We start from the raw sequence: 24850 nt of genomic DNA, 5'->3' as shown, positions 1-24850 counted from the left end.
TCAGTCCTCAAACCTTCTGAGAATATAAGCCTGTTTTTAGCTATTTGGCTATTTGATCTGGGACAAAGTAATCTCCCAATAGAAGTGGGTAGGAAGGGATAAATACAAATATAAATCTTAAAAAACAAAAATTTAAATTGGCAAAATCTATTGTATGGAAATGTAGCTACAGAAATAGCAATAAACACTTTTTGGCAGACTACGCAAAATTTAAATCAGAATATGTTACATATCTTAATATGTCATATATACCAGAATATACATATAATTTTTTTTTTGCTAAGACAGCAGGTCAAGGTCAAGGTCAGGTATCAATATATTCTTCAAGTTTAAGTATTAATAATTTGCAACAAAAGACTTGCCTGATTAATAGCAAAAAAGATGCTGTCATATGTGTCCTCTTGGGTATACACACTGCAGCTGTAATCATCTTCATCTGAACCAGAATATCCTTTCAAAAACAGGTGCTTAAAAGCAGCAGTGTTTTCTTCTTTGAAAGCAACGACCAGCTGGTTACTTAAACCAAAACGAACAAGCTAGGAAAGAAAATCAAATAGAAATATATGTATTTTACCATTTTCCAGGGATGGCAAATGCCTTCTTACTATCATTAACCCTCACCTATAAATATCAGCAAGAAAAATCTCACTGCTTTGGTTTTTGTTAATCACATCAATGTCAAAAGACAAGAATTCTTCCCCCTAGAAACAACCTCAAGCTACATTAGCAACTTGAAGTAGCATAAAATTAGAAGTGACCACTCCCAATGACTAATACCCTTACTGGACTTTAATGACAGAGGAGAAGAGAAAGGAGAAATTCAAAGTTAAGCCTGAATCCATTTTTCTTTTTTTTTTAAATAGATATGCTATTTATTTCTTTTTAAAATTTTTATTGAATATAATTGATTTACAATGTTGTGATAGTTTCAGATGTACAGCAAAGTGATTCAATTACACATCTATGTAGATATATACAGTATTTTTTATATTCTCTTCCATTATAGGTTATCACAAGATATTGAGTATATTTTCCTATGACATACAGTAGGTCCTTGGTTATCTAATTTGAATCCATTTTTCTTATACTTGCATTTCAAATTAATGGTTTTCAAAATTGATGTACATCTGACCCTTGAACAATATAGGGATTAATCTAAGTATGATTTATAGTCCAGCCTGAGGGTTCAAGGACTCAACCAACTGTGGATCATGGGCTGTGTAGCACTGTTGTATTTACTACTGAAATATATCTCTGTCTATGTAAAGGTGAATCTGTGTGGTTCAAGCCTGCTATGTTCAACCATACTTAGTAAACCACTAATTCTCATGCTTTACTGTTTGATAGTCAAATCTAAATGATCTGATGTTTAAACATTGCAAATATTTTTAAAAATCTTAAGCGTTTTGCATGTGACTTTTTAAAAACATTTTTGAAAGTGGCCGATATAATACTTCCTCCGGCTAAGAGGTAATTGTCATCAAAGGAATTCAATTCCTCTAGCTCTGCAAGAACTCACATAAGATTTACACCTAAGAGTTCCTGCCTCCAAGATCTACAGCATCAAAGCACCACACAGAATAACAGGGCTCACTCTACCTCCGTGACGTCAAACACACTCATGGTCACCAAGCACCCATCTTCTTGTGACAGAACTTCTACTTATTCCCCTTAAACTGTATCATCGCACAGGATTAGATGCCAAAGGCTCTCTTCAACAGGATTGAGTGTATTCTTTCTGCCTTAAAGTTTTCCTCTTAGAATCTAATAAGGAGGGGAAATTAGTAGGCACTAAATGTTTACCGCCAAACCCAAGACATTCCACACACAAACAGCCTCTGTCTCCACTCACACTCAAATGGACACTCTCACACTCTCTTGCACACTGGCTCTCACACTTCCATAAGTACTATCTCACATACCCTGTTTCATACATACAGTCTCACAAGTGCTCTGCTTCTCTTTCTCTCTCATGCACACACACAGACACACACATGTAACTGTAGAAGTCACACCTTTATAAACCCAGGCCCACACACTCTTCCCTATCTCCCCACTTTATCTCCTCATCTGCTTTCTAAGACAGTGAGAGTCCAGAAAATTTGCCCCAAACCTTCACCCTGCTAAAGTCACCAAAACAATTTGGGACTCTGCTGTCATGTGAAACCAGCAAATTCAACAAGATGACCTTGATATTTGTGTTACCTGCTGTCACTACATGGTTTAATTACTAGACCTTTCCAATGAACAGATGCTAATTTGCACACGCAAACTTACATACTCTTTTTAGTGATTTATGTTTTTTAGTTTTCAAATTTTGTCTGACTTTTTTAAAAGGCTAAATGATGTAAAATAGTTACCACTTTTCATCAAGTATCATTCTCCAGGCACTGTACTAACTGCTTTACCTGCAATATCTCATTTACTAACACAACCACCCTATGAAAATGCTACTTCTGTTAACCCCACTTTACATATATGTAAAAACTGAGATTTAGTCTCATCACACTGCCCATGTCACCAAACTAGAATGAAAGCCACGTCTAACTCCAAAGTCACTTCTGTTGCGCTGCGTGATTTTCATCTGAAGAAAATTCTGATTTTGGGCCTCCCTTTCGAGGAAAGAATCTAGGTGTTAACTTTCCAGAACTGCAACTGTTGTTGAAGAATGTACACAGATGACACTCAGCATCTGAGCCTCACCAGATCACATTCCTCAAATATCAAGTCAAAAGATTGAGCAATTGCTAAACCCAGCTGTTCTAAGGAAGATAGATAAGAAGTCCCACGACATCCAACCTGTGCTGAAAATCAAGCAACCAAAGGCTAAAGTTCTTTCAAGCACGTGATGTCTATCAATGGTGCCTGCAAGGAAATGCTAGAAAAGGAAAGCTAAAAAAGTAAACCAGGGGACCAATATACACATGACTGGGGGGTTTATAACCTACTGATACACAAATGAATGGGCTTCCCAGGTGGTGCTAGTGGTAAAGAATCCACCTGCCAGTGAAGGAGTCACAGGAGACTCAGGTTCCATCCCTGGGTCAGGAAGATCCCCTGGAGTAGGGAATGGCAACCCACTCCAGTATTCTTGCCTGGAGAATTCCATGGAAAATTCCTGGTGGGTACAGTGCATGGGAGTCACAAAGAGTTGGACACAGCTCAGCACACACACACATGCACATATATTCAGGAACTGGAATAGTGGCCATCACAATGTCAGAGTCAAGTACTGAGTCTGTCCATCGCATTTTATACACTTGCAACCTGAAGTTGGGTACTTTTTCCAGGTGGAAACAGCTAGAAGTGTGACAGCAAGTCTGTTTGACTCACCTGTTAGTTCTCTTGACCACTTGGCCATACAACCTCTCAAACTGAAAAGCTGCCAACTTAACTCTAGAAGAGGGGACATGAGAGTCCCTCTTCCCACACTCATAGTTAGGCTAAAGAAACCCAAAAAGTAAATGGGGAGTCAATAACCTGATGAACACAGCAGCATTCAATGTGCTAATATTTTCAGCTACCATCTTATTTCCCTGGAGTAGGAAATGGCAACCTACCTCAGTATTCCTGCCTGGAGAATCTCATGGACAGAAGAGCCTGGCGGGCTATAGTCCATGGGGTTGCAAAGAGTCAGACACGACTGAGCAATTAACACCAACACCACCTTATTTAGATTCAAAGCACATTACCTCAACTTTGGGAATGAGAGAATATGGAGGTTTAACCTCTGCTTGGACCCACCCCCATCTGGCATCAAGAACAAGAAATTCCCTCCATACTGTTGTTCATAGAACAAGTCAAGATCCACATGTATAGCCTCAAACCAGGTCCAGGTAGGATTCCCCAAGCATCTCAGTAGAGAGAAACCCTGGGGAGGAGATCCTGAGGTCCCCTTCCTACTATGGCAGAATGAAACATATGCTACAGAGCAAGAGTGAAGAGATGATGGAGGGCTGGTCCGCTACAGAGCAAGGGTGAAGAGATGATGAAGGACTGGTCAAATGATTTTATTAAGAAAGGAATGACAAAAATATTCATTCTAGACCCACTAACTAGACTTTAAGATTTGCTGAGACTATAAGACAGAAAAATAATCACACATTAAGTGCAGCCTGGCAAAGATTGTGAATTTAAAACCTGATTATGAAATCAATGGAGGAGAAAATATTCTGTGCCAGGTAAAAACAAGATACCACTCTAATAATATACGAAGAATACAGGAAGAAAAGAGCAGATCCAGCAAAAGAATGTAGACACTTCTCTCGAGATTATAAATTACTGCAGAATGCAGAGTAGGAATGTCTTTTAAAAGATGTTTCTTTCCCATCAACCTTGACAAAACACCACCCATTCCATTAGACTTGAGAATGGAGTGCTAAAAGAGAGAAAAAAACAGAGGAGGAGGGAAAAGTGGGATTTGAAGGAAAGAAAGATATTCGAGAATTCCATTCCAATTATATATCACCCAAGTAGCAAAATTTATTAGAATGACCCAACAGTGGAATACAGGTTTAACCACCTCAGTTTTATTATGGGAGGTAGGGTAGACCCACCCAAAAAGTAAATGATCGAGTCCCAGAAATATTTTATTAAAAGGGAAAGTAGTGATGTAGCCAGCACGGGGTACTAGTGAACCAAGAAAAACCACACGTTGAGTGATCAGGCAAGGCTGGTAGGGGAGGTGGACTTCAAATAGCAGCTGAAAGATGAGGGAGAAAAGAGCCCGTCTGTTCTTGGAGGAAAAACAAGGCAGGAGCCAGAATCATTGAGTGGGTCCATCTGGCTGGGACATGGGGAAGAAACAGGAGATGAAAACCTGTTGGAAAGGCAAGTTGAAGGAGACTATGGAAATCTGTGAATTCCAGGCCACAGAGTCAAAATTTAGTTCTATGGGAAATACAGTTCCATAGGAGTTTTTGAGAAGAAGAGATACCATAAAAGCATTCTAAGAAAAATTAATCTAACATGAGTATTGAATGGACTGGTAAGTTTGGAGATAAGAAAGGTAGGCATAAGATGAATTCCAGAAGCAGCCTAGTTAACTTATGTGTACTTCTCAAGTGCAAACTCTGAGGATCTACATGGGGAAAGAAACAATATGAGAAAAACAGTGCAGACTAGAGCCAGACTACCAGGGTTCCAACCCTGACTCTGCCTCTTCCTAGCTGAATGTATGCGTGCTAAGTTGCTTCAGTCATGTCCAACTCTTTGCAACCCCATGGACTGTAGCCCACCAGGTTCCTCTGTCCATGGGATTCTCCAGGCAAGAATACTGAAGTGGGTTGTAGTTACTTACTCCAGGGTATCTTCCTGACCCAGGGGTTGAACCTACATCTCTTACGTCTCCTGCATTGGCAGGAGGATTCTTCACCACTAGCGCCATCTGGGAAGCCCCTCCTGGCTGAATGGCCACATGCAAATTACTCAACTCTCTTTGGCTCGGTATTCTCTTCTATTCAAAGGGAGTAAAAATTGAACCTACCTCATGGAGTCCAGTGAGGCCGAAATGAGCTAACACACATAAAGCACTTACTGTGCCTAGCACATGGAACTGCTAGGTTATGTGTGAGCTGTCAGCAGGGGTAACACATTCACAGCTATATTCCCAAGACAGTGCAGAGCATATGAGGTGCTTCACACATATCAATATTTTAAATTAACTAACAAGGTAAGAGTCTATGCTGGAGACAAGATAGTGAATATGGCAAAACATATGGAGATGCAGTTTTGAAGGATGAATCCATGCAATTTAGTAGCTATCAGGACCAAAATGGTAAGTCAAAGAAGGTGATGATCTTTTATGCCCAGATGAGTTAGAATATTAATAATATTAATAGATCAAAAACTTGAAAGCTAGTTTGGCAAGAGAAGTAATTGGGGGAAAATTAAAATTAACCAAATGGCAAAAGGGGACATTATTTCTTCTTCTAACTAATACTAACGATGCACTGCTTTATAGGCTGCCAAAATTAAAACTTTAAAACCAAGAATTAAGATGAAAAAAAATTTTTAAGAAGAAAAATCTAAGCATGTACATTTAAGAGTGACCCTGCCTCTCATCTTTGTTTCTTTGGAAGTAGCTTGCTTACCCTAAAATGTGATGAGCTGGTGCGGCATGTCGTGTAGTAACAAGATCTCTTTATGAACAAAGAATAAAGATGCAACGTTAGTTATGGCAGGAACCGCCTCTCTCATTTCTAAAGCATTTGGAGCTATTTTTAGGAAGCTATTTATTTTTGTGTTCCAGAAATCCCATCTTTAAAAACACTTTTACAGTGATGACAGAATGATTATTTGCCCACGGAGCCTAATATTCCAAATCAGTACTGTTTTTTAAAGGACACACGTTTCAAATGTAATTACATATGGAGAAGCCTCCCTAAAACTGGTTCAGGCCCAAAAACTAGGTGACAACTTGGGTGACTGTTGTTATATTGATAATAAAATACTTAACAATATCAATTTAGGCGAAATGTCCCAATGCAGCCTTTATACACTCCTGATACACTCCTAAGTGCCTCAGCAAACACTCCCCCACCTTACCCAGGCCTACCTGGGGAGGTAGGCGGGGAGTGGGTAAGGTTGGGGAGTGTTTACTCAAGCATTTAGCTACTGATGAAAAGAAAACTTAGCATTAGCATTCTGTAAACCCAAAATCAAAATGGTTCAAAGTGCAGACTTCAAAAGTATATTTAAATAAGATATATCTGAAGAAAGATGAAAGATTTCAAGAACACAGATAACTTTGGACCAGGCAGCCTTCACCAGCCTTGTGCCTCATTCAGCTATAGAAACCCTACCCACTTCAGATCTAACACTATCTCTATTTACAGAACCCGTGAGAGATGACCTCAGAGTCCCTTACTAAAACAAAGTCATCATCTAAACTGAACTTCAACCTACCACCTGCCCTCCAGAGTCAACATAATTTTAGAGATTTACGAACATGAGTGTGTGGCCTTTTCAGGACAAAAGTCAAGTGGCAGAACATGGAAAAACAGTCTCAACTTGGAGTAAGAACAAAAAACAAATGAACTGATAATATCATTTACCTGTGTGGTGACCATGACTATCTTCAAAATCTGCAAACCCATTTTCCACGGAATCTGTTGTCTGGCTCGGAATTTTTCACAAGGGTTCATGAAGTAAAACCTCAGGTCTTCTCTCAGACATTCTTCTTTCACCTCAGAATCAAGATGAGCCATTGCATCTCTGCCAAAGAAGGTCAATTTTTAAATACACTGAACAGCCTGAAATCTCCTGAAGAATACTTTCCATTCACATGTTTTACCATTCCTTAAAGCAAAACTCTCTCCAACCAGTGAAATCCTTTTCACTTTAGAAATCTGACAATGATTCAGGATCCTCTATCACTTGCCATTACATATAGCTATCCATCTTGTTCCAAATGGCCACTATCAAAATTATAAAAATAGGATTTTATTTGCAAGACGTGTCAATTCCAACATCTTAATATACACCATTCACATGTTACTAGAGTATTAACAAAAACTAAACCGATACTTTCATGATATTCTAGGTTTGAAATCCCAGAAATTTAGCACAGACTACTAGAATTAAGAGATGGCTGGATGGCATCACCAACTCGATGGACATGAGTCTGAGTAAACTCCTGGAGTTGGGGATGGACAGGGAGGCCTGGCGTGCTGCAATTCACGGGGTCACAAAGAGTAGGACACGACTGAGTGACTGAACTGAACTGAACTGAACTGAACTAGAATTAAATTGTTATGGAAATAGAGAATCTCTGTTTTGTAACTCTGTTCTGAAAAGACTGTGTATCTTTAATGATATATCAGTGATTATGGGGGTTCCCAGATGGCACAGTGGAAAGAATCTGCTTGCCATGGCAGGAGGTGCAAGAAATGCAGCTTCAATCTCTGGGTCAGAAAGATCTGCATACTTGGAGTAGGAAATGGCAACCCATTCCAATATTCTTGCCTGGAAAATTCCATGGAAAGAGAAGCCTGGTGGGCTACAGTGCATGGGGTCACAAAGAGTCAGACATGACTGAACCATGGAGCCTCAGTGATTATAAGATTCCAAACTATAAATCATTTTAAAGTTAAAATATCATCTCTCTATTTATGCCTAGTCAGATATTTCTGGCATCTCATACATTAGAAAAATTTTGCTTTTACTATTTCAAGGACTCTGAACTCAGAAATGGGCACATGACTGAACCTAGGCCAGAAAGAACCAATGAGATGTGGACACAGGACTGTAATTATAACCAATGGAAGAGATGTGGTCTTTCCACTAAGAAGTCCCTAAAGTGGGCTATGCAAAACATCCATTGGGAGAACAGAAAACATTAGTACTTATATTTTATTCTTCATCTTAAAAACAAGAAAATTGAGCTCTACTGACAATATATAAAATAACAGTGGCAATATAGTAGCATATATTTTATTAATATAAACAAATATATACACATTGGGGATATGTGCTTAACTTTTACTGTTGAATGCATAATCAGCAAAGTCTGGGGATCACAGACCAAAAGCATAGACTGAGTCTAGAATTCCTAGAAGCCATTTTAACCATCTCTCCTTGAAGCCATCATAGGAGAGCTTGCCAAGGAGTGGAGCTAACAAAGAACAGACAAGATTGCCTAATGACAATGTTTGAGTTCCGGGAGCCAGCAGTGTCTGAACCCATCATTCCAAGACTTTCAAACTGAGCCAACAAATTTGGGATTTAGGCCTGTTTAAGTCATGTATGGATGTGAGAGTTGGACTGGGAAGAAAGCTGAGCACCGAAAAATTGATGCTTTTGAACTATGGTGTTGGAGAAGACTCTTGAGAGTCCCTTGGACTGCAAGGAGATCCAACCAGTCCATCCGAAAGGAGATCAGTCCTGGATGTTCACTGGAAGGACTGATGCTGATACTAAAACTCCAGTACTTTGGCCACCTCATGCGAAGAGTTGACTCATTGGAAAAGACCCTCTTGCTGGGACGGATTGGGGGCAGGAGGAGAAGGGGACAACAGAGGATGAGATGGTTGGATGGCATCACCAACTCGATGGACATGGGTTTGAGTAGACTCCAGGAGTTGGCGATGGACAGGGAGGCCTGGCGTGCTGCGACTCATGGGGTCGTAAAGAATCGGAAACAACTGAGCGACTGAACTGAACTGACTCAAGTTCAATTTCTGTTTCTTGAAACAAGAAATGTCTTGATGGCAAGTTTAATAAACAAATTCTATTAAGTTTAGCCATCATTCAAGCTGCTCATTTCTCAGAAACTTTTTATAATTGGGGGTCATTCTTGGGGATCTTTTCACCTGAAATATTGTAATGATACTTTATATTGACTTATGACTTATGTAGCTTGACTAACAAATTTAAAAGAAGCTTAAAAAAAAGAGATGCTCCAAAAAAAGACTATTTTAAGAGTTATTTTAAGACTTTTTAAGGCTTATATTCAGTTGCTAGTGATTTTCTATTTTTAAGTTGATTTTTAGACCTCCTATTTCCAGAATTAATTGGCCAGGTTATTTTGCTGGAAAGAAGAGGGGAAGAAGGAAGGAAGTTGGGGAGGGAGGGGTGGAGGGAAGGAGAGAGGAAGACTGAGAGGAGGGCAGGGACCCATACTGAGAAATGAGGGTCACAACCCAATCCTTCGAGCCTCGTGCCTGGGTGACCCAGGCACTGGGTCAAACCAAACTGTCAGCTTGCTTGGTTCAGGGGACTTCAGACTGGAATTGCCCTGCCTTTCTTGGCAGACACATGTAGACCTCCCTAGATGCTCATCCTGGAACTTGGGGAGCTCCAACAAACAGCTTATAAAACACATGAACCAACAGGTACTAAAACATACCAGGTCCACAAGGAAACCAAGTAGCATGAAACAGTCATCTTAGAAACAGCAGAAACACAGCCAAGCATATCAGAATCAGACACAGGCTAAAAAACAACCATGCTTACCACATTTAAAAACACATGGGTTAAAATGTCTGTAAGAAAAACTTGGGAAAAATGAAAAAAAAACTTTTAGAAATGAAAAATCATTGACCAAAATGAGTCTCATTTCATAAGTATAAGAAGACTTTTTAAATGTGTTTTCCCTGCACCTGCTAGAGTTACCTCCTGATTCCATCTAACCAAATTACTGAGCACTTGCAGTGCTGAGCGACTGTCCTGGGTGCTGAGGACATAAAGATAAGTAGGTTCCCTGAAGCCCAGATGTTCAACATCCAATAGGAGAGACAGACTCGTTAACACAAATGTGTAAGTAATCAATTAGCTCAGTGGATGCTGCACCATATGGAATCTAGAAAAATGGTACTGATGAACTTATCTGCAGGACAGAAATAGAGATGCAGACACAGAGAACAGACTTTGGACACAGCAAGGTAGGAAAGGAGAGAATGGGAGGAACTCAGAGAGTAGAATTGAAACATATATTAATACATTACCATGTGCAAAACAGATAGCAAGTGGGAAGTTGCTCTACAACACAGGGAGCTCAACCCAGTACTTTGTGACAACCTAGAGGGTGGGATGGGGTGGGGGAAGGTTCAAGAGGACATATATATATACTTATGGCTGATTCACATTGTTGTATGGCAGAAGCCAACACAATATTGTAGAGCAATTATCCTCCAATTAAATAATAAATTTTTTCAAAAGAAAAAAAAAATGTACTATGGAAGCAAGGGAGACAGATTCAGAAAGCCAGAGAAGGAATCCCATTACGTGTCCTAATACACAGAGTAGTAGATGCTACAGGGTTCTTGACAAGAAGCACTGAGGGAGGCATTTCTAAGAATAAGGTGGCATCTTAACTGTGCCTGAGAGCCACAGCCTCCAACAGGAACCTTCAGACCCCTGAGAACACGCCTGTGGAAGCCTTGTGGGCTTTAGCGTTAACCACCATCACTTCAGTGGCTCCATGCAGCTAATGTACTCATCCTGATGAGTCACAATGTCTTTTCACTTAATAAAATGAAAAGGGCATCTGAAAAGTTATGATAGCACCTTGAGAATAAGGCATGGAAACTCCTCCTTAGAACATACCCCTGGCCTTGATTTGTGAGAAACCCCGTACTGAAGAAAGAGGAGGTTGCTTTCTGGAAAACAGTGGTGGAAATACAGGGGCAGCAGGTCAAGTGCTTGGTAAATACCTGTGAGCCAAGCTCTGCCAGAGACATTTTCCTGCCTTCCAGGAGCTCAGTCCAGTGGAAGGGAGAAATGTGATGAGATGAGAGTAAAATATGAAGAGATAAGAGTAAAATATGAAGAGATAAAAATAAAACGTGTTAAGTGCTCAAATTGAAGTATGCACTGAGGGCTCTGGAACAGACAAAAGGAAACTGATGCAGCCCAATTACTCCAAGAGGCTTCAAGTAATTCTTCTAGCTGCTGGTTTCAATTAATATGGCCACTAAATGTTCAAGAAATGGTAATTGACACTAATATTAAACTAAGAAAACTAATTAAAGAAGATAAGCTTTGGGCAAGAAAAAAAAGGGCAAAGTACCAGATAATGTCATGGGGATTGCTCGTGGTGTTAAATTATTTACACTCCTGTATCCTTCCTGACGTTTTTCACTGAGGTAGATAATAGGGCTTCCCTGATGGTTCAGCAGTAAAAAATCTGCCTGCCAGTGAAGGAGACGTGGGTTCAATCCCTGGGGAGGTGAAGATTTCCGGGAAAAGGAAATGCAACCCATTGCAGTATTCTTGCCTGAAAAATCCTATGGAGAGAGGAGCCTGGCAGGCTATAGTTCATGGGGCAGCAAAAGAGTTGGACACGACAGAGCAACTGAACACACACTTAGAGAATAACTGCACTACTCCTGTTGCTAAGTCACTTCAGTCGTGTCCAACTCTGTGCAACCCCATCCCTGGGATTCTCCAGGCAAGAACACTGGAGTGGGTTGCCATTTCCTCCTCCAGATGGTCTTCCTGACTCAGGGATCAAACCCATGTCTTCTGCATCTCTTGCATTGGCGGGAGGATTCTTTACTACTGAGTCACCTGGGAAGCTAGTATTAGTCAAATGTGATCAACTAATGATAGAATGATAGAAATACAGAAAAGAATATTAATGATACTTAGGTTAAAAAATTCTGGTATCGCAAGGAAAATGCAAACGTGTAAGCTTTCTAAACTACATTTCTGAAGGCTCTTTCTTGCCCTATTCTTCTCAATTTGTGGATTTTCCCTAGTTCTCCAGTAGGTGAAGGGTTTTAAACATAGGGCATACATATGATCATATTTTAAGGCAATCATATGACCAAGGGTAATTCCAACTTTAGCAAATCAACAGCCAAAAGAGTTGATGGAAAAGCTTGAAGTTTTGGAAAATAACAAAACAGAACAAATTATCGGCAATTCTTAACCTTGCTAGGATGGTAAACCCCCGAGGAACCAGTTAAGGTTTTTGACCTTTGCTTTGGAAAAATGCACGTATCAGTTTCAGCGATGGTACCTTGTTCCCATGAGCACAATTTTCTCAGTGAATATGCTAACCAGCTCAGACTGCTACTTCTTTTCAGCTTGTAAGGCCCTTACCCTACTCAAAAAGAGGTATGAAAGCTTGTTTTCTACTGCAGTGACCTCCAAAGTGGGGTGCAGACACACGGGGCAGGTATGCAAGACCGTCCACTGGGATAACAGTGGAGAAGACAGGGCTAGGGCTTCTAACTGTATTAACCAAGCAAAGAGAAGTTAAGATTTACAAGTTTCAGTGTATGAATTATACACCTAAGATACCCTCACGTGGTCAGAAAGTCAGATGCATGTATTTCGCTTAAGTACACGAGGCAATATGGGGGGACAGTGCAGGTTCCCAAAGCAGGTGGCGCCCTAACTGGGTTGCAGCACATTCCCACCACTTAGGGTTTATATGGGTCCACTTAAGCATTTGTTGGAGTATATTATCCACTTTAGTTAATCCTCGTAATATGAGCAAGGGAATAAAGATTCTTGCAAAACATCAGACTCCTTGTAAAACTAATGTAAATCTAAATTTACATCAAGAAAATGGGAGAGCTAACATTTCCCTAACACAACATTTGTCGGCCATGAGTTTAAAAAAAGATGAAATGAAAATCTGATCTGAAAAGAAGTTGGGAAATAAATAGATTTATCAAGAGAGTATTTAAAATGCTAACAAAATCTACTATTGTTACATGATGAACTTGGCCCTAAGTGTATATAATGTACCCTAAGACATTATATAATGATGATATATGACATATGATATGATAATCATACCATAAAGTCACTTCACCCAGCAGTGACTTTTTAACACCCTCATCAGTTGCACCCCTTAAAATGCTCATTTTACCTGTCTTATAGTATATATGGTTTTCAGTTCAGTTCAGTTGAGTCACTCAGTCGTGTCCAACTCTTTGCGACCCCATGGACTGCAGCACTCCAGGGCTCCCTGTCCATTACCAACTCCCAGAGCTTACTCAAACTCATGTCCATTGAGTCAGTTATATCATCCATCTCATCCTCTGTCGTCCCCTTCTCTTCCCACCTTCAATCTTTCCCAGCATCAGGGTCTTTCCAAATGAGTCAGTTCTTCACATCAGCTGGCCAAAGTATTGGAGTTTCAGCTTCAGCATCAGTTCTTTCAATGAATATTCAGAACTGATTTCCTTTAGGATTGACTGGTTGGATCTTGCAGTCCAAGGGACTCTCAAGAGTTTTACATACAATATATAAGTAAATATCCATTCAGAGAGAGTAGGTGTTCTTTTAACTGATGGGGATAAGTTATCAAAAATATTTGGGATGATTTCTCGAGTGTTTCAGAACAGCAGCCCCACCTGAGAGGTGGTTGCTCTTTTGTTATTCCAGCTGATGTTGAGAGAAATTGATGTCTATTCCTCTGGCTCCAACAAATAAATGGAAAATAACACTGACAGGCAACCCTTCTCCTATCATATTTATATAGATATCATGTGTCATGCAGCAGTACGAGAAAAATGTTTTTGCTAACTCACAACTAGTACCTCCTAGTCATAGAGGACAGGGCAGGGGAAGCAGGGTGAACCAGTTCCCAAATCTATCCTTCTTCCTGCATCCTCATCACAGTGAACAATACTACCAGGCTGCCTTCCAGAAACTGACATCTCTGTAGCTCATTTCCCAAATCTATCTTCTTCCTGCATCCTCATCACAGTGAACAGAACTACCAAGATGCCTTCCAGGAACTGACATCTGGGTAGCTCTCCAGGATCTGGTCCCACTGTCATTTCCCACCTCATCTTAATTGTGTACATAATTTTAAATGGACTACAATGAACCACATTCCTGGTTCTGCCCCTTAGGGACAACCACTTTTATTTGGGTTTTTGTTGTTGCTATTTACTTTAATATTTCTAAATAACATTATTCCATAATTTTTTTCTCTTTGGGATATTATCCATTTATAGCCTACTGAGGGAAATAAGGATATAGCTCTTATAGCTGCCCCCCACCAGGCAACATACACAGTTTACCTCCCCACTCATCTTCCCAACTAAGTTTTAATAAAAATTTTGGATAAATTAACATTCAGAATTTATGAAGTGAATATGCAAATACTCTTTAGAGTTGAGCCATCAGTACACACAGTACACTGTGATTTTACATTCTCACTTACAAAATTTTCTTTCTGGAGTTAATTGCCTTTTTCCTCATTTGCTTAGTTTTCCACATACCAACCAGGGCTTTAGCATCAAACGCTGATGAATCTGCCAGCTCCTTTTCAGTACAGTCAACCAAGCTGGGCATCCTGTCAATTCTCTTCTTCTCCAGAGATATCATTCCTGTAGCCCTCATCCTCCTATTCCAACTACATATATTTCAGTTGCTCAGTCGTGTCCGACTCTTTGCAATGCCATGGGCTAGGGCCCACCAGGCTCCTCTGTCCAAGGGATTCTCCAGGTAAGAATACTGGAATGGGTTGCCATTCCCTTCCCCAGCAGATCTTCCCAACCAAGGAATCTAACCCAGGTGTCCTGCATTGCAGGCAAAGTCTTTACCGTCTGAGCCACCAGAGAAACCCTCCAGCTACATGGGTTGCTTTCTAATCCCTTTTCAGGGGCCATCAGTCTGCAAATTCCCTTCGCCTCCTTCCCAAATTGGATTCCACATTTCCTGGATTCCATCTCCACCTCTTTCTTTACTCTCTCGTTTTTGTGGAGAGTGGCCTTCAATCCCTTCCTGTGTGAGGAAATCTGAGATCCCCCAGGACAGACACTGTTTGTTGCCATCCACTATCTATTCATTCCTCCCCTCTTCCTGATTTTGAGGGCAGAAATGCATGTGTAATTCAGTATTAGAGCTAGATTATTATTTCTACACCACGTCACCTGGGGCACCTCAAAAGTACTGATACCCCGCTTCTCCCCTCAGAGATTCTGGCCTGATTGGTGTGGATGCAGCCTGGGCATTGGGGCTTTTAAAAAGCTCCCCAAGTGATTCTAATGTGCACCCAGTTTGAACTCCTTACCTTAGAGATTACCTGTTCACATTTCTTCATTTCACAAACAAGGCAACTAACGTGCCCAGGGGTTGCAATTTGCCCCCAGCTATAAAAATCCAATTTAGAATAAGAATCAGATCCAAGAATCCCATAAGAATTCTTTTCCAGTGTTCCTTCTTGATCTCTAAGTTAGTATTTCTTAAAGAGCAATGGCCTATAAGATGGTCAGGAATGAAGGGAAAAAAATGGCATATTCAAATAAACTAATGTTTCCAACATAATTTCTCTTATTTAAAAGTGTGACAATTTGGCAGACCACAGCACCCTATGCAATACATTTAGGAGACTTCTAAATGGTCACATTATTGAAATGAGAAGGAAAAAACAAATAAAGACATGTGATGGAATGAACCCAGCATTTAATGTTGTCGAGGTACCTTTGTGCTTCAGATTCTCTAGAGCAAACACTGGGTTTCCACTCGGAACCCCCTCAGAGGGAACCATCTCCTGCTGCAGATTCCATGGCCACTTCTCAGGCCTCAGTTTGGTGGCTCAGCAGCACTTGATCCAGCTGACCACCTGGAACAACTTCATCTCTCCACTTCTAGGACACCCCACCATCCTAGTTTTCTCCCTCCCTTACTGAGCTTCTCTGAGTCTCCTTTACTGGCTCCTCTTCCTTCTGACTTCCAGATGCCAGAGTGCCTCAGGACACACAGCCCACGGCTCTTCTACCCTCTCTTTCAGAAGAGCTCATGGAGTCCTGTGGCTTTAAATACTATCTACATGATGTGGACTTTCACATTCGCATCTCCAGCAAACGTCTCTCTCAAACAGACTCCCTTAGCCAACCTCTTCCTTGAAACTCCACCCACACGACTAAGAGGTTCCTCCTACCAACACTCCACCCTCTTCTTTGCACATGTGCTCAGTGCCATGATTACACACACCCATCCAGATGTTTCAGCTGCAAACCCTCATTCTGTCAGTGGTCCTCCACACGGGCTGCAGAGTCATCATCTGCAGATTTTTTAAAGGTTTCAGTGCCAAGACATTCAGATTTAATTGGTGACCAGGTGTAAGCCAGGTGGAGCTAGTGGTAAAGAACCCATCTGCCAGTGTAGGAGACAAGGGATGCAAGTTCGATCCCTGGGTCGGGAACATCCCCTGGAGGCGGGTATGGCAACTCACTCCAGTATTCTTGCCTGGAGAATCCCATCCACAGAGGAGCCTAGCGGGCTACAGTCCATAGGGTCGCAAAGAGTCGGACACGAATGAAGCAGCTTAGCACACACACAGGTATACACTGGGCATGGAGATTTTGATAAGCTTTCCAGGCAATTCTAACATGCAGTAAAGTACAGGGACTTTTGCTCCAGAGTCACACTTTGATTTCTCCTCTTCTTCAATCCTCACACCTACTTGAACAAGTCTTCCTTCAAAACACAACGTGGAGTGGCTCCCTTCTCTCTACACCCACTGCAGACTCCCTGGTCCCAGCATCATCATCCCTCACCAGAAAACTATGCCGGTTTCCCAATTTTCCACATAGTAGCCAGAGGAGTAATTCTAAAGGTGTAAGGCAGACATCACTCCTCTACCCTGTAGTGGCTTCTGCCTGCTCTCAGAATAAAATCCAGTCCTCTTGCCATGGCCTAAAAGTTCCCTGCCCATTCCTTCCCACGCCCTCTCTGCCCCTTCCTCACCACCCCACCTCACCTCCCTCCCGGCTCTGGGCATGTGCACTTGCCACTTCACCTACCCTACTCCCCTCAACTCGCCACACATTCAGATCCTCTCACCTTCACTTCTTAGCTCAAGTGACAGATCTTCAGAGTGGGCTCCTTGATCACTTTGTTAAAATAGGACTTCTCCACACCCTCTGTCATCACTTAATTTCCTTCATAATTGACTTTGAAATCTTTGTTTTGGTCTTCCTTACAAGAGAACTTCATGAAGACCCAGTCTTGCTTATGACTATTCCCAGCATACAGCAGACTATGTAACACATGATAGATGCTCAGTGAACATTTTTTGGAAAAAAGAAATGAGTCAGTGAAAAAAGATGACAATCCTAATTGTGTGAACTTTTCCTTGGCCAGCATCCATTAAGATCAAATAATAATAACAAAAATAAAATAACAACAAATAAAAAATATAATAGAAAATCTAAAATAATTGATACCAAAAATTAGATGTAAACTATACTGAAAATATCTTAGCCAAGATACATTAGAGGGTTTTAGGTAGTTTAGTTGCTTGGTTTGCTGATAAAAAACCTATTTTGTTTCAATTAATATTCCTGAAGTCCATCCAAAGAATGAATTATTCAATGAATTGTTATGAAAACTTGTGATGCACTGGGGAGAGAAAAAGCTAGAGTCCTCCCTCAAACCAAATGCAAAGGTAAAACTTAGGCACATTTGAAAAATAAAGTTGATAGAAGCATAAGATAGAATTTTTAAAAATATAATTTAACATGCCTAATTATGAGAAAGTTCAGAAGCCAATGAACATAACTTACAGATCTTAACACAAAAAGTTATGACTTTAAGAAATAAAAATACTGGGGGGAAAAATGTCTACATTATATTTAAACAGGCAAATGCTTACTATCCATTACCTGTAGAGAGCTCCAAATTATTAATAAGGGAAGGTCAACTCAACATTTTTCCTGTTACATATAAAGGATTGGAACAGGCCAATGGTCATTTAACAACAAACTTACTAACAGTCACAATGGTTAAAATCTATCTTCAATTTTATTTATCAATAACACACACACACACAAACCATCTATTGAAAGGAAATGTAAACAAGGACACTTGGCGGTAGAAGAGAATGAGATCAGAAGAGTATCTGTAATCTTGGAATTAAAACTCTATGGATTTATATTACAAGTGTTTAAATAACCAGTCAAAAACATGGTTACAAAAAACGTTCACTGCAAACCTCTTTGTAACTCTGTATTGACTTAAAGATGTCTATGACATACCATTAGATTTCTTCAAAGTTACAAAATAAACATGTTGAGATCTCATTTTTCCAAAAATGTGGACATTTATTGCTATATGTAGACATTTAAAAAGTCTAAAAGTGCATAAACCAGAAAAAAATTTTTTAGTAATCTCTGTGAAGTAGTATCATAGGTAATCTTAATTTTCTTCTTCAAGTTTTCCATATTTTCCTGATTTGGGGTGATTAACATGAATTCTCGAGTTATCATTCTGAGTTAAAATAAGCTATTTCACAGAGTCTAATAATACATATCAGATAATCCAATATTTCCCTGCCCTTAGTTTGTGAGCAGTGGATAGGAGGAGGAGAATCAGGGGAAGTAAATGCAGACTAAAATTCGGGGCTTCTACAGCAATGATCATGCTGACCCTACAGTGAATGTCCTAGAAAATCTGGCAGATGGAAGATTTTAGCCCAATCCCAAACTTCCACATGGATTTGTTTGTTTGTTTTTTCACTCAAGTTCCTACAATGAACTTATTTTCTCAAGATTTGCTAACCTCAGAAGAGAGAAAAAGAGAAAGATGTCCAGATAGCTCAGGCTCTAGGGTAGTTGGACCCCAATTAAAGTAAGTTTAAAAAAAAAAATCAAAGAAAGAAACTGTAGTTACCTTCTCGGGACAGCACTCAAAAATGACATGGTCATTCTAATTCTGAGAAATACCCGGAAAAGAGACTAGGGGCTTTTCGTTTTCCTCTAGAGTCACCCATAAAAGATGAGCATGCTACAACTTTCAGGAATTTCCCTAAAGACAACTGTGCCACCAAGTTCCCATAAAATCATCTCCTATCATCACTTTGCTGCCTCAGGTCAGCAGGAAAGCAAAACTAGGGCTTGGCATTTTCAAAGTGCTCGTTCTGAACATGTGTTCTGAAAACATAGCCTGAAGAATCAGCTCTCCATGTCAGAGAGAAAAGCAAAGCAAAACTCCATTTCTAAGCAATACAGGATTCCAAATGCAGTAAAAGTTGGAAAAGATGACTGCAATTACACTATTGCCTACATTTTGCTTTCTCTAACATTTTCAGTAAGTGCTTGATATAACAGGGTCATGCTGATGACACTCCCTAAGGAGAAGGAACATTAAAGGAAGTAATAAAGTTATAACTAAAGTTATAATTGGGCTTCCTTGGTGGCTCAGAAGTAAAGAATCTGCCTGCCAATGCAGGAGGGTTCGATCCCTAGGTTCGATCCCGAGGGTTCGATCCCTAGGCTGGGAAGATGCCCTGGAGAAGGAAATGGCCAGTCACTCTAGAATTCTTGCCTGGGAAATCCTGTAGACAGAGGAATCTGTTAGGCTACAGTACATGGAGTCACAAAGAGTCGGACACAACGACTAAACAGAAACAACAACAAAGTTATAATTTATCATTTTTCCTCTAACAATGGGATAAGTTTACCTTATCTTTGGACAAGCCCACCTCAGTGCCAGTTGAGGAGACCCTAGATTCATGCTATCTCTAGCAACTCCCTCTAGTTGCTATAGGTGATAGGATTTTTTTTTTTTAAGCCCACCCTTTAAACTGTGGGTCCTTCTGGAATTATACCAAGGACAATTTTCCAGAGTCTTTAGCCTCACTAGTCACCAACTCTTATCTGATAAATGTTTTAGGCTAAAATCACTAGATGTATTCAAGGGGAGATAACAAAACACAAGCTTCAAAGGAGAAAAAAGGAAGCTGTCTTCCCAACTGAGGAGGAGTAAATATCTATGGGCAACATATCTGCAAGGTTCTCCTCACCCAGGGAAAAGGAGGTGGGGCCCAAGCTCAGAACAGAGTAAAAGCTCAGCTGGAGGCAGGATGGGGAAAGTGGGAAGAAAAAACCCTGGATGACTGCCAAAGCAAACAAATAGGTAAACAAACCAAAACATGGCTTTACACATTTGGTACTGAGAAGAATATGGCAGTGTGATAGAGAAAATGAAGTCTGGAAATAAAATTACTTTTCTCTATGAAACTCAGAACACATGATGTGAGAAGTCAACTGAAGGGTGAGCTCATTCTTAGGAACAGACACATGGGGCTTAGACTCCAAGCCTCAGCTAAAGAGAACAGCCCAGTCTCAAAGAAGATTCCACTTTTAACTTTCAGAGCCGAAAGGGTTTTCTTTGGCCACTAGAAAAATTGTAGCCACAAGAACCGACCTGTTTTTCCACTAAGTTTCAAGAACTAACTTATCAAGAACTAGGTTTCACTTCACGGATAGAGACCTAGTCAAAGAGATTAGCTGTCATATATGATCAGCCCTGACTTTCAGTTCTGTATTCTCTGCCACTTTGTACATTACTTGTCTCCCCATTCTTCCCACTTGCTTCATTAAGACATTTCACATGTATCATCTTACTGTTAAAAACACTTTTGATGTGCCCCTCCTTGGGAGAAAGGGAGGAGCATGTGGCCTCCTCAAACACTTCATCGGGATTTACCAGATTTTATGTGCAGGAGAAATTTGCACTATTATGATGGCCTCTGCAAGAAAATTGTCAGGAGATGTGTGGGAAATGTGCCTGTTTTTAAAGGGTCCAAACCACAGGGCCTGATTTATGGCAGGTTTACTAATGTAGGCTTCCCCAGTGGCTCAGCAGGTAAAGAATCCATATGCAATGCAGGAGATGCAGAAGACTCGGGTTCAATCCCTGGGGTGAGAAGATCTCCCCCACCTTCCCAGGATAAAATGGCAACCCACTCCAGTATTCTTGCCTGAAAAATCCCATGGACAGAGGAGCCTGGCAGGCCACAGTCCAAAGGCTGACAAAGAATTGGACATGACTGGGCGAATGAGCACAATACTAAAGTAGAAACGAGAGTTCACAGTAATGCGAGTTTAACTTCGCTTAAAGTGTGAAGAGGAAGATGAGCTAAGACCTCGATCAGAAGGAGATACCAGGTTCCCCCAAACTTGTGCTGTGTGGTTAGTGCGTCACAGAGATGATGAGCATCTCTGTGGACACACACTTCTGACGAGTGAAGTTCATACCCCACCTCTGCAAGAACCATATAGTTAATCCCCTTAACATAACACATCAGAATTTGCATCCTAACATCCATAAGACAACCTTTCCTACCTCTTTCTTACTGACTGCACCCTCCATTCTGTTTGAGATGAAACAAAATCCTCTGTGCCACTGGTACGGCACAACCGGATGTGTGTATATTTCAAATTAGAATCCCTTCAAAACCTATTTATGTGCGCACCCAAGTGTGTGTTCTCTAAGAATGGGAGTTTCTGAAGATATTCACTGGACATGATAAAACCATTTAATTCCTGAAGGAAATATGCTAAGAAAAAAACTAAAGTGAACTTAAGAAATAAAGATTATACACAACATACCCATCATAAGCACAAGTCTGTTCATCAGCCCAAGCAAAAGATAGTAAATAAGCCCAGGATCAACTTGCTCCCTATGTTTACAACAGGGATTTTACGGCTATGGTAGATGGAAGCAGTGTTTAATTTCTATCCATCTGCTTTATTAAAAACAAACACTCAGCATTAAGAGAGTTTATAAATTACATGTGTGCATACGAAGTTGCTTTAGCTGTTTCCAACCATTTGTGAACCTGTGGACTGTAGCCCACCAGACTCCTCTGTCCATGGGGATTCTTCTCAAGGATACTGGAGTGGGTTGCCATGCCCTCCTCCAGAGGATCCTCCCAACCCAGGGAATTTTCTGCATTGGCAGGCCGGTTCTTAACCACTAGTACCACCTCAGAAGCTCAATTATTTCGGAAGCTCAAGCATACTCAATTATTTCGATATGACATTCACAGGTATCAAGTTGTCAAGAAAAGCTGCACCAAAATTTTGTCATCTACTTCAAAATTTGTCCGTAAAAGTCTAAAAAAATACATACCAGAGTTACTTGGAATTAGGTAAATACTTATCTGGGCAGCGACCAGAGATGAAGTAAATCCTCCCCACGATTTCTGCTTTCCTTGCTACCATTAAGTTCATTTGTAATAATATGGAGAGCGCCACGCAGGACAGTCAGGAATGTCTCCGCACTATTTTAAGAAAATTTAACGACCGACCACTGAATTTGTTTTGCGATCATTAAAAGGGGAGCGAAGGCCTGTTTGCCCGCGCCTCCCAGGCTCAGCTGCACGGCTGGGTGGTTGGAGCTCTGACCAAGAAGGTGGGGCCCCCTGGCAGAGCCCCGGGTCTGAACTGTACGCCTTTTCATACAGGCAGAGGAACTGGGGTTAACCACACTATAACCCTCCCACCTGAGGAAAAGGCCTGTTTGTTCCGGAAGGCAAAGCCCAGCCTGGTTTAACTAACTGCAAGCAGTTACTATAAGCAAGGCAGCAAGAAAGCTCTAGTCTAGAACAGGAAAGTCATCTACTTGATGAGGATTTCTTCAGAGTCCAGTATCTAGAAAGACACAGATCAGGCGCCTTCTGACGGTTAACCTGAAAACACCTGATCTTTCCTCTGGCTTCCTGGCCTGGGGAAACGGATAGGGCTGCCCGCCCATGCCTGCGCCTTCAAAACTTTCCATTTCGGCTTTGCATTTCGGCTTTGCGGGACCGCCTCCCCTGAAGTCATACCCCTCCTAGGGGGCCCCCTCCTCTTAGCCCCTCTCTCTCACTCTTCCACCAGCCGTCCGGTGCGCGCGGACCCGGGTCGGAGAGCAGGCACACCGAGTCGCGGGGTCGCTCGGGCGGCGCCGGCGGCTGGGTCACCAGGCTGGTGGGCGTACGCCTGGAGGAGAGGGGCGCGTGGCCAGGCGTCCGGCGCCGCCGCGAGTCCCCACCTCCGCCTGGTCTCCAAGCTCCCGGCTGGAGCACGTCCGGAGAGCGTTTCAACTTGGTGTCCTGGAGCACTTTTTCCGCGCTAGCCGGCCTCTCCGAGCCCCCGGCCGCAGATGCGCGCGCCAGGAGACCCAAGGAGGAGAGCAGCCCGGGGAGGGGGTGGCTGGGGACCCCTCGAAGAGCGACCGCAGGATGGAGGGGGGCGCCCCACGGCGATCGCCCCTAGGGTACTGACCTGCACTGGGGCCCCTGGGACGGACCTGAGGCCCTGCTCCACGCCGGCAGGTCCAGCGCCTCCACGTCGCGAGCCATGGTGCTGCCCCGAGCGGCGGGAGAAGGCGGCCTCCTGAGTGGCTGCCGGGCGGTAGTGCGGAGAAGCACCTTCAAAAGCGGCGCGGGCGGTGAACGCTGGGCAGACGCCGCGCCCTCCACACCGCCCCCGAGCGGCCGGGCTACGCACTCCCTGCCCTCCGGGGCGCCTGACTCTATCCTTCCTTGATTTCTGCATTCTTTTGATTCTGACATCCGTCCTTTGACCATTTTAAAAGTCATTTGTATTTTGATGCGTTCAAGACACGGGACACTTTCAATGAATGCCAAGTCCAGGGCTCAGCACTGAGGACCCCCGGTTAAGACCACATGCTGCAGCCACTGATGCTCTACCCTCCCAGAGCTTCTAAGGAGGACGCCTGTTGGAAACGGGACATGGATCTTGGAAAGGAAGGTCACGGTCACTTACCCAAATGCCACTTTCAGCTGAGGGTTATGTTGACTTGAAAGTCCCAACCGGCCAATAGCTTCTTTTCCAAGGGGCCCTATTCTTGTTAGTAGCCGCAGAAGCGGCAAGGTCCGAGAGGTCCAGGCTGTTCGAATTAGTAACTCTTTAAAAGATCTTTGGGTTTAACTTGGGCAAAGAATATTCTACCAATATGCATCTCCAGATAGAAGCAGTTGGAAGTAAGCAACATATATAAAGGGTCTCTCGGGTGACTCAGTGGTAAAGAATCTGCCTGCAGTGCAGGAGAGGCAGGTTTGATCCCTGGATGGGGAAGATCCCCTGGAGAAGGAAATGGTAACCTACTCCAGTATTCTTGCCTGGAAATCCCATGGACAGAGGAGCCTGATGGTTACAGTCCATAAGGTTGCAGAGTCAGACACAACTGCAGTGACTGAACACACATAATGTATATAGAAGGATACCTAATTGACCCCCTTGTCCACGGAAAGAAGAGAACAGGCCTCAAAAGTTGGGAGTTAAGTTTTGCTTGAGAACTTTACTGAGGACAATAGTCCAGGAAACAGCCCATCAGATAGCTCTGAGGAGCTGAGGCATATGTGTATGCTCAGTCACTCGGTCGTGTCTGACTAATAGCGTGACCAAAAGCTGGGTCTGGCTGCTCACAGCTCAAAAGCCAATGAACAGGCCAGGATGGTGGAAAGTTTGCTTTTTTTCCGATGCTGTGTTGGGTGGGGAAGGGAACATCCGTCCCAAGGCCAGCTTCCCCATCTCCACATGATCAGGGGCAAGAGCTTTTCCAGACAGAGTGAAAGGGGTTACAGGCAAAAACAGTTCACTCAGTTCTGATAGTCATCTTGAAATTGGTCGTCAGTGGTCTGACC

The 24850-nt window shown here is 42.0% G+C and overlaps 1 protein-coding gene across 5 annotated transcripts in view; it reads right to left on the bottom strand.

Annotated features, from left to right (window-relative positions):
- Positions 1 to 23597, bottom strand: part of MCOLN2 (mucolipin TRP cation channel 2) — a 60990-nt gene extending 37393 nt beyond the window's left edge. The window contains exons 1-3 of one of the 5 annotated variants that reach the window (XM_043460805.1): positions 23466 to 23597; positions 7056 to 7215; positions 363 to 536 (exon numbers count right to left, since the gene is read on the bottom strand). In XM_043460805.1, coding sequence (XP_043316740.1) covers positions 363 to 536; positions 7056 to 7215; positions 23466 to 23542 — 411 coding nt within the window. In that variant the 5' untranslated portion in view covers positions 23543 to 23597. The other 4 variants (XM_043460809.1, XM_043460807.1, XM_043460806.1 and 1 more) reach the window with 4 other exon arrangements.
- Between the last annotated feature and the right edge of the window lie 1253 nt (positions 23598 to 24850).

This window comes from Cervus canadensis, chromosome 2, assembly GCF_019320065.1.
Source record: "Cervus canadensis isolate Bull #8, Minnesota chromosome 2, ASM1932006v1, whole genome shotgun sequence".
Lineage (NCBI taxonomy): Eukaryota > Metazoa > Chordata > Mammalia > Artiodactyla > Cervidae > Cervus > Cervus canadensis.
The sequence above is the reverse complement of the archived record's forward strand: the minus strand, read 5'-3'. Positions and strand labels throughout refer to the sequence as shown.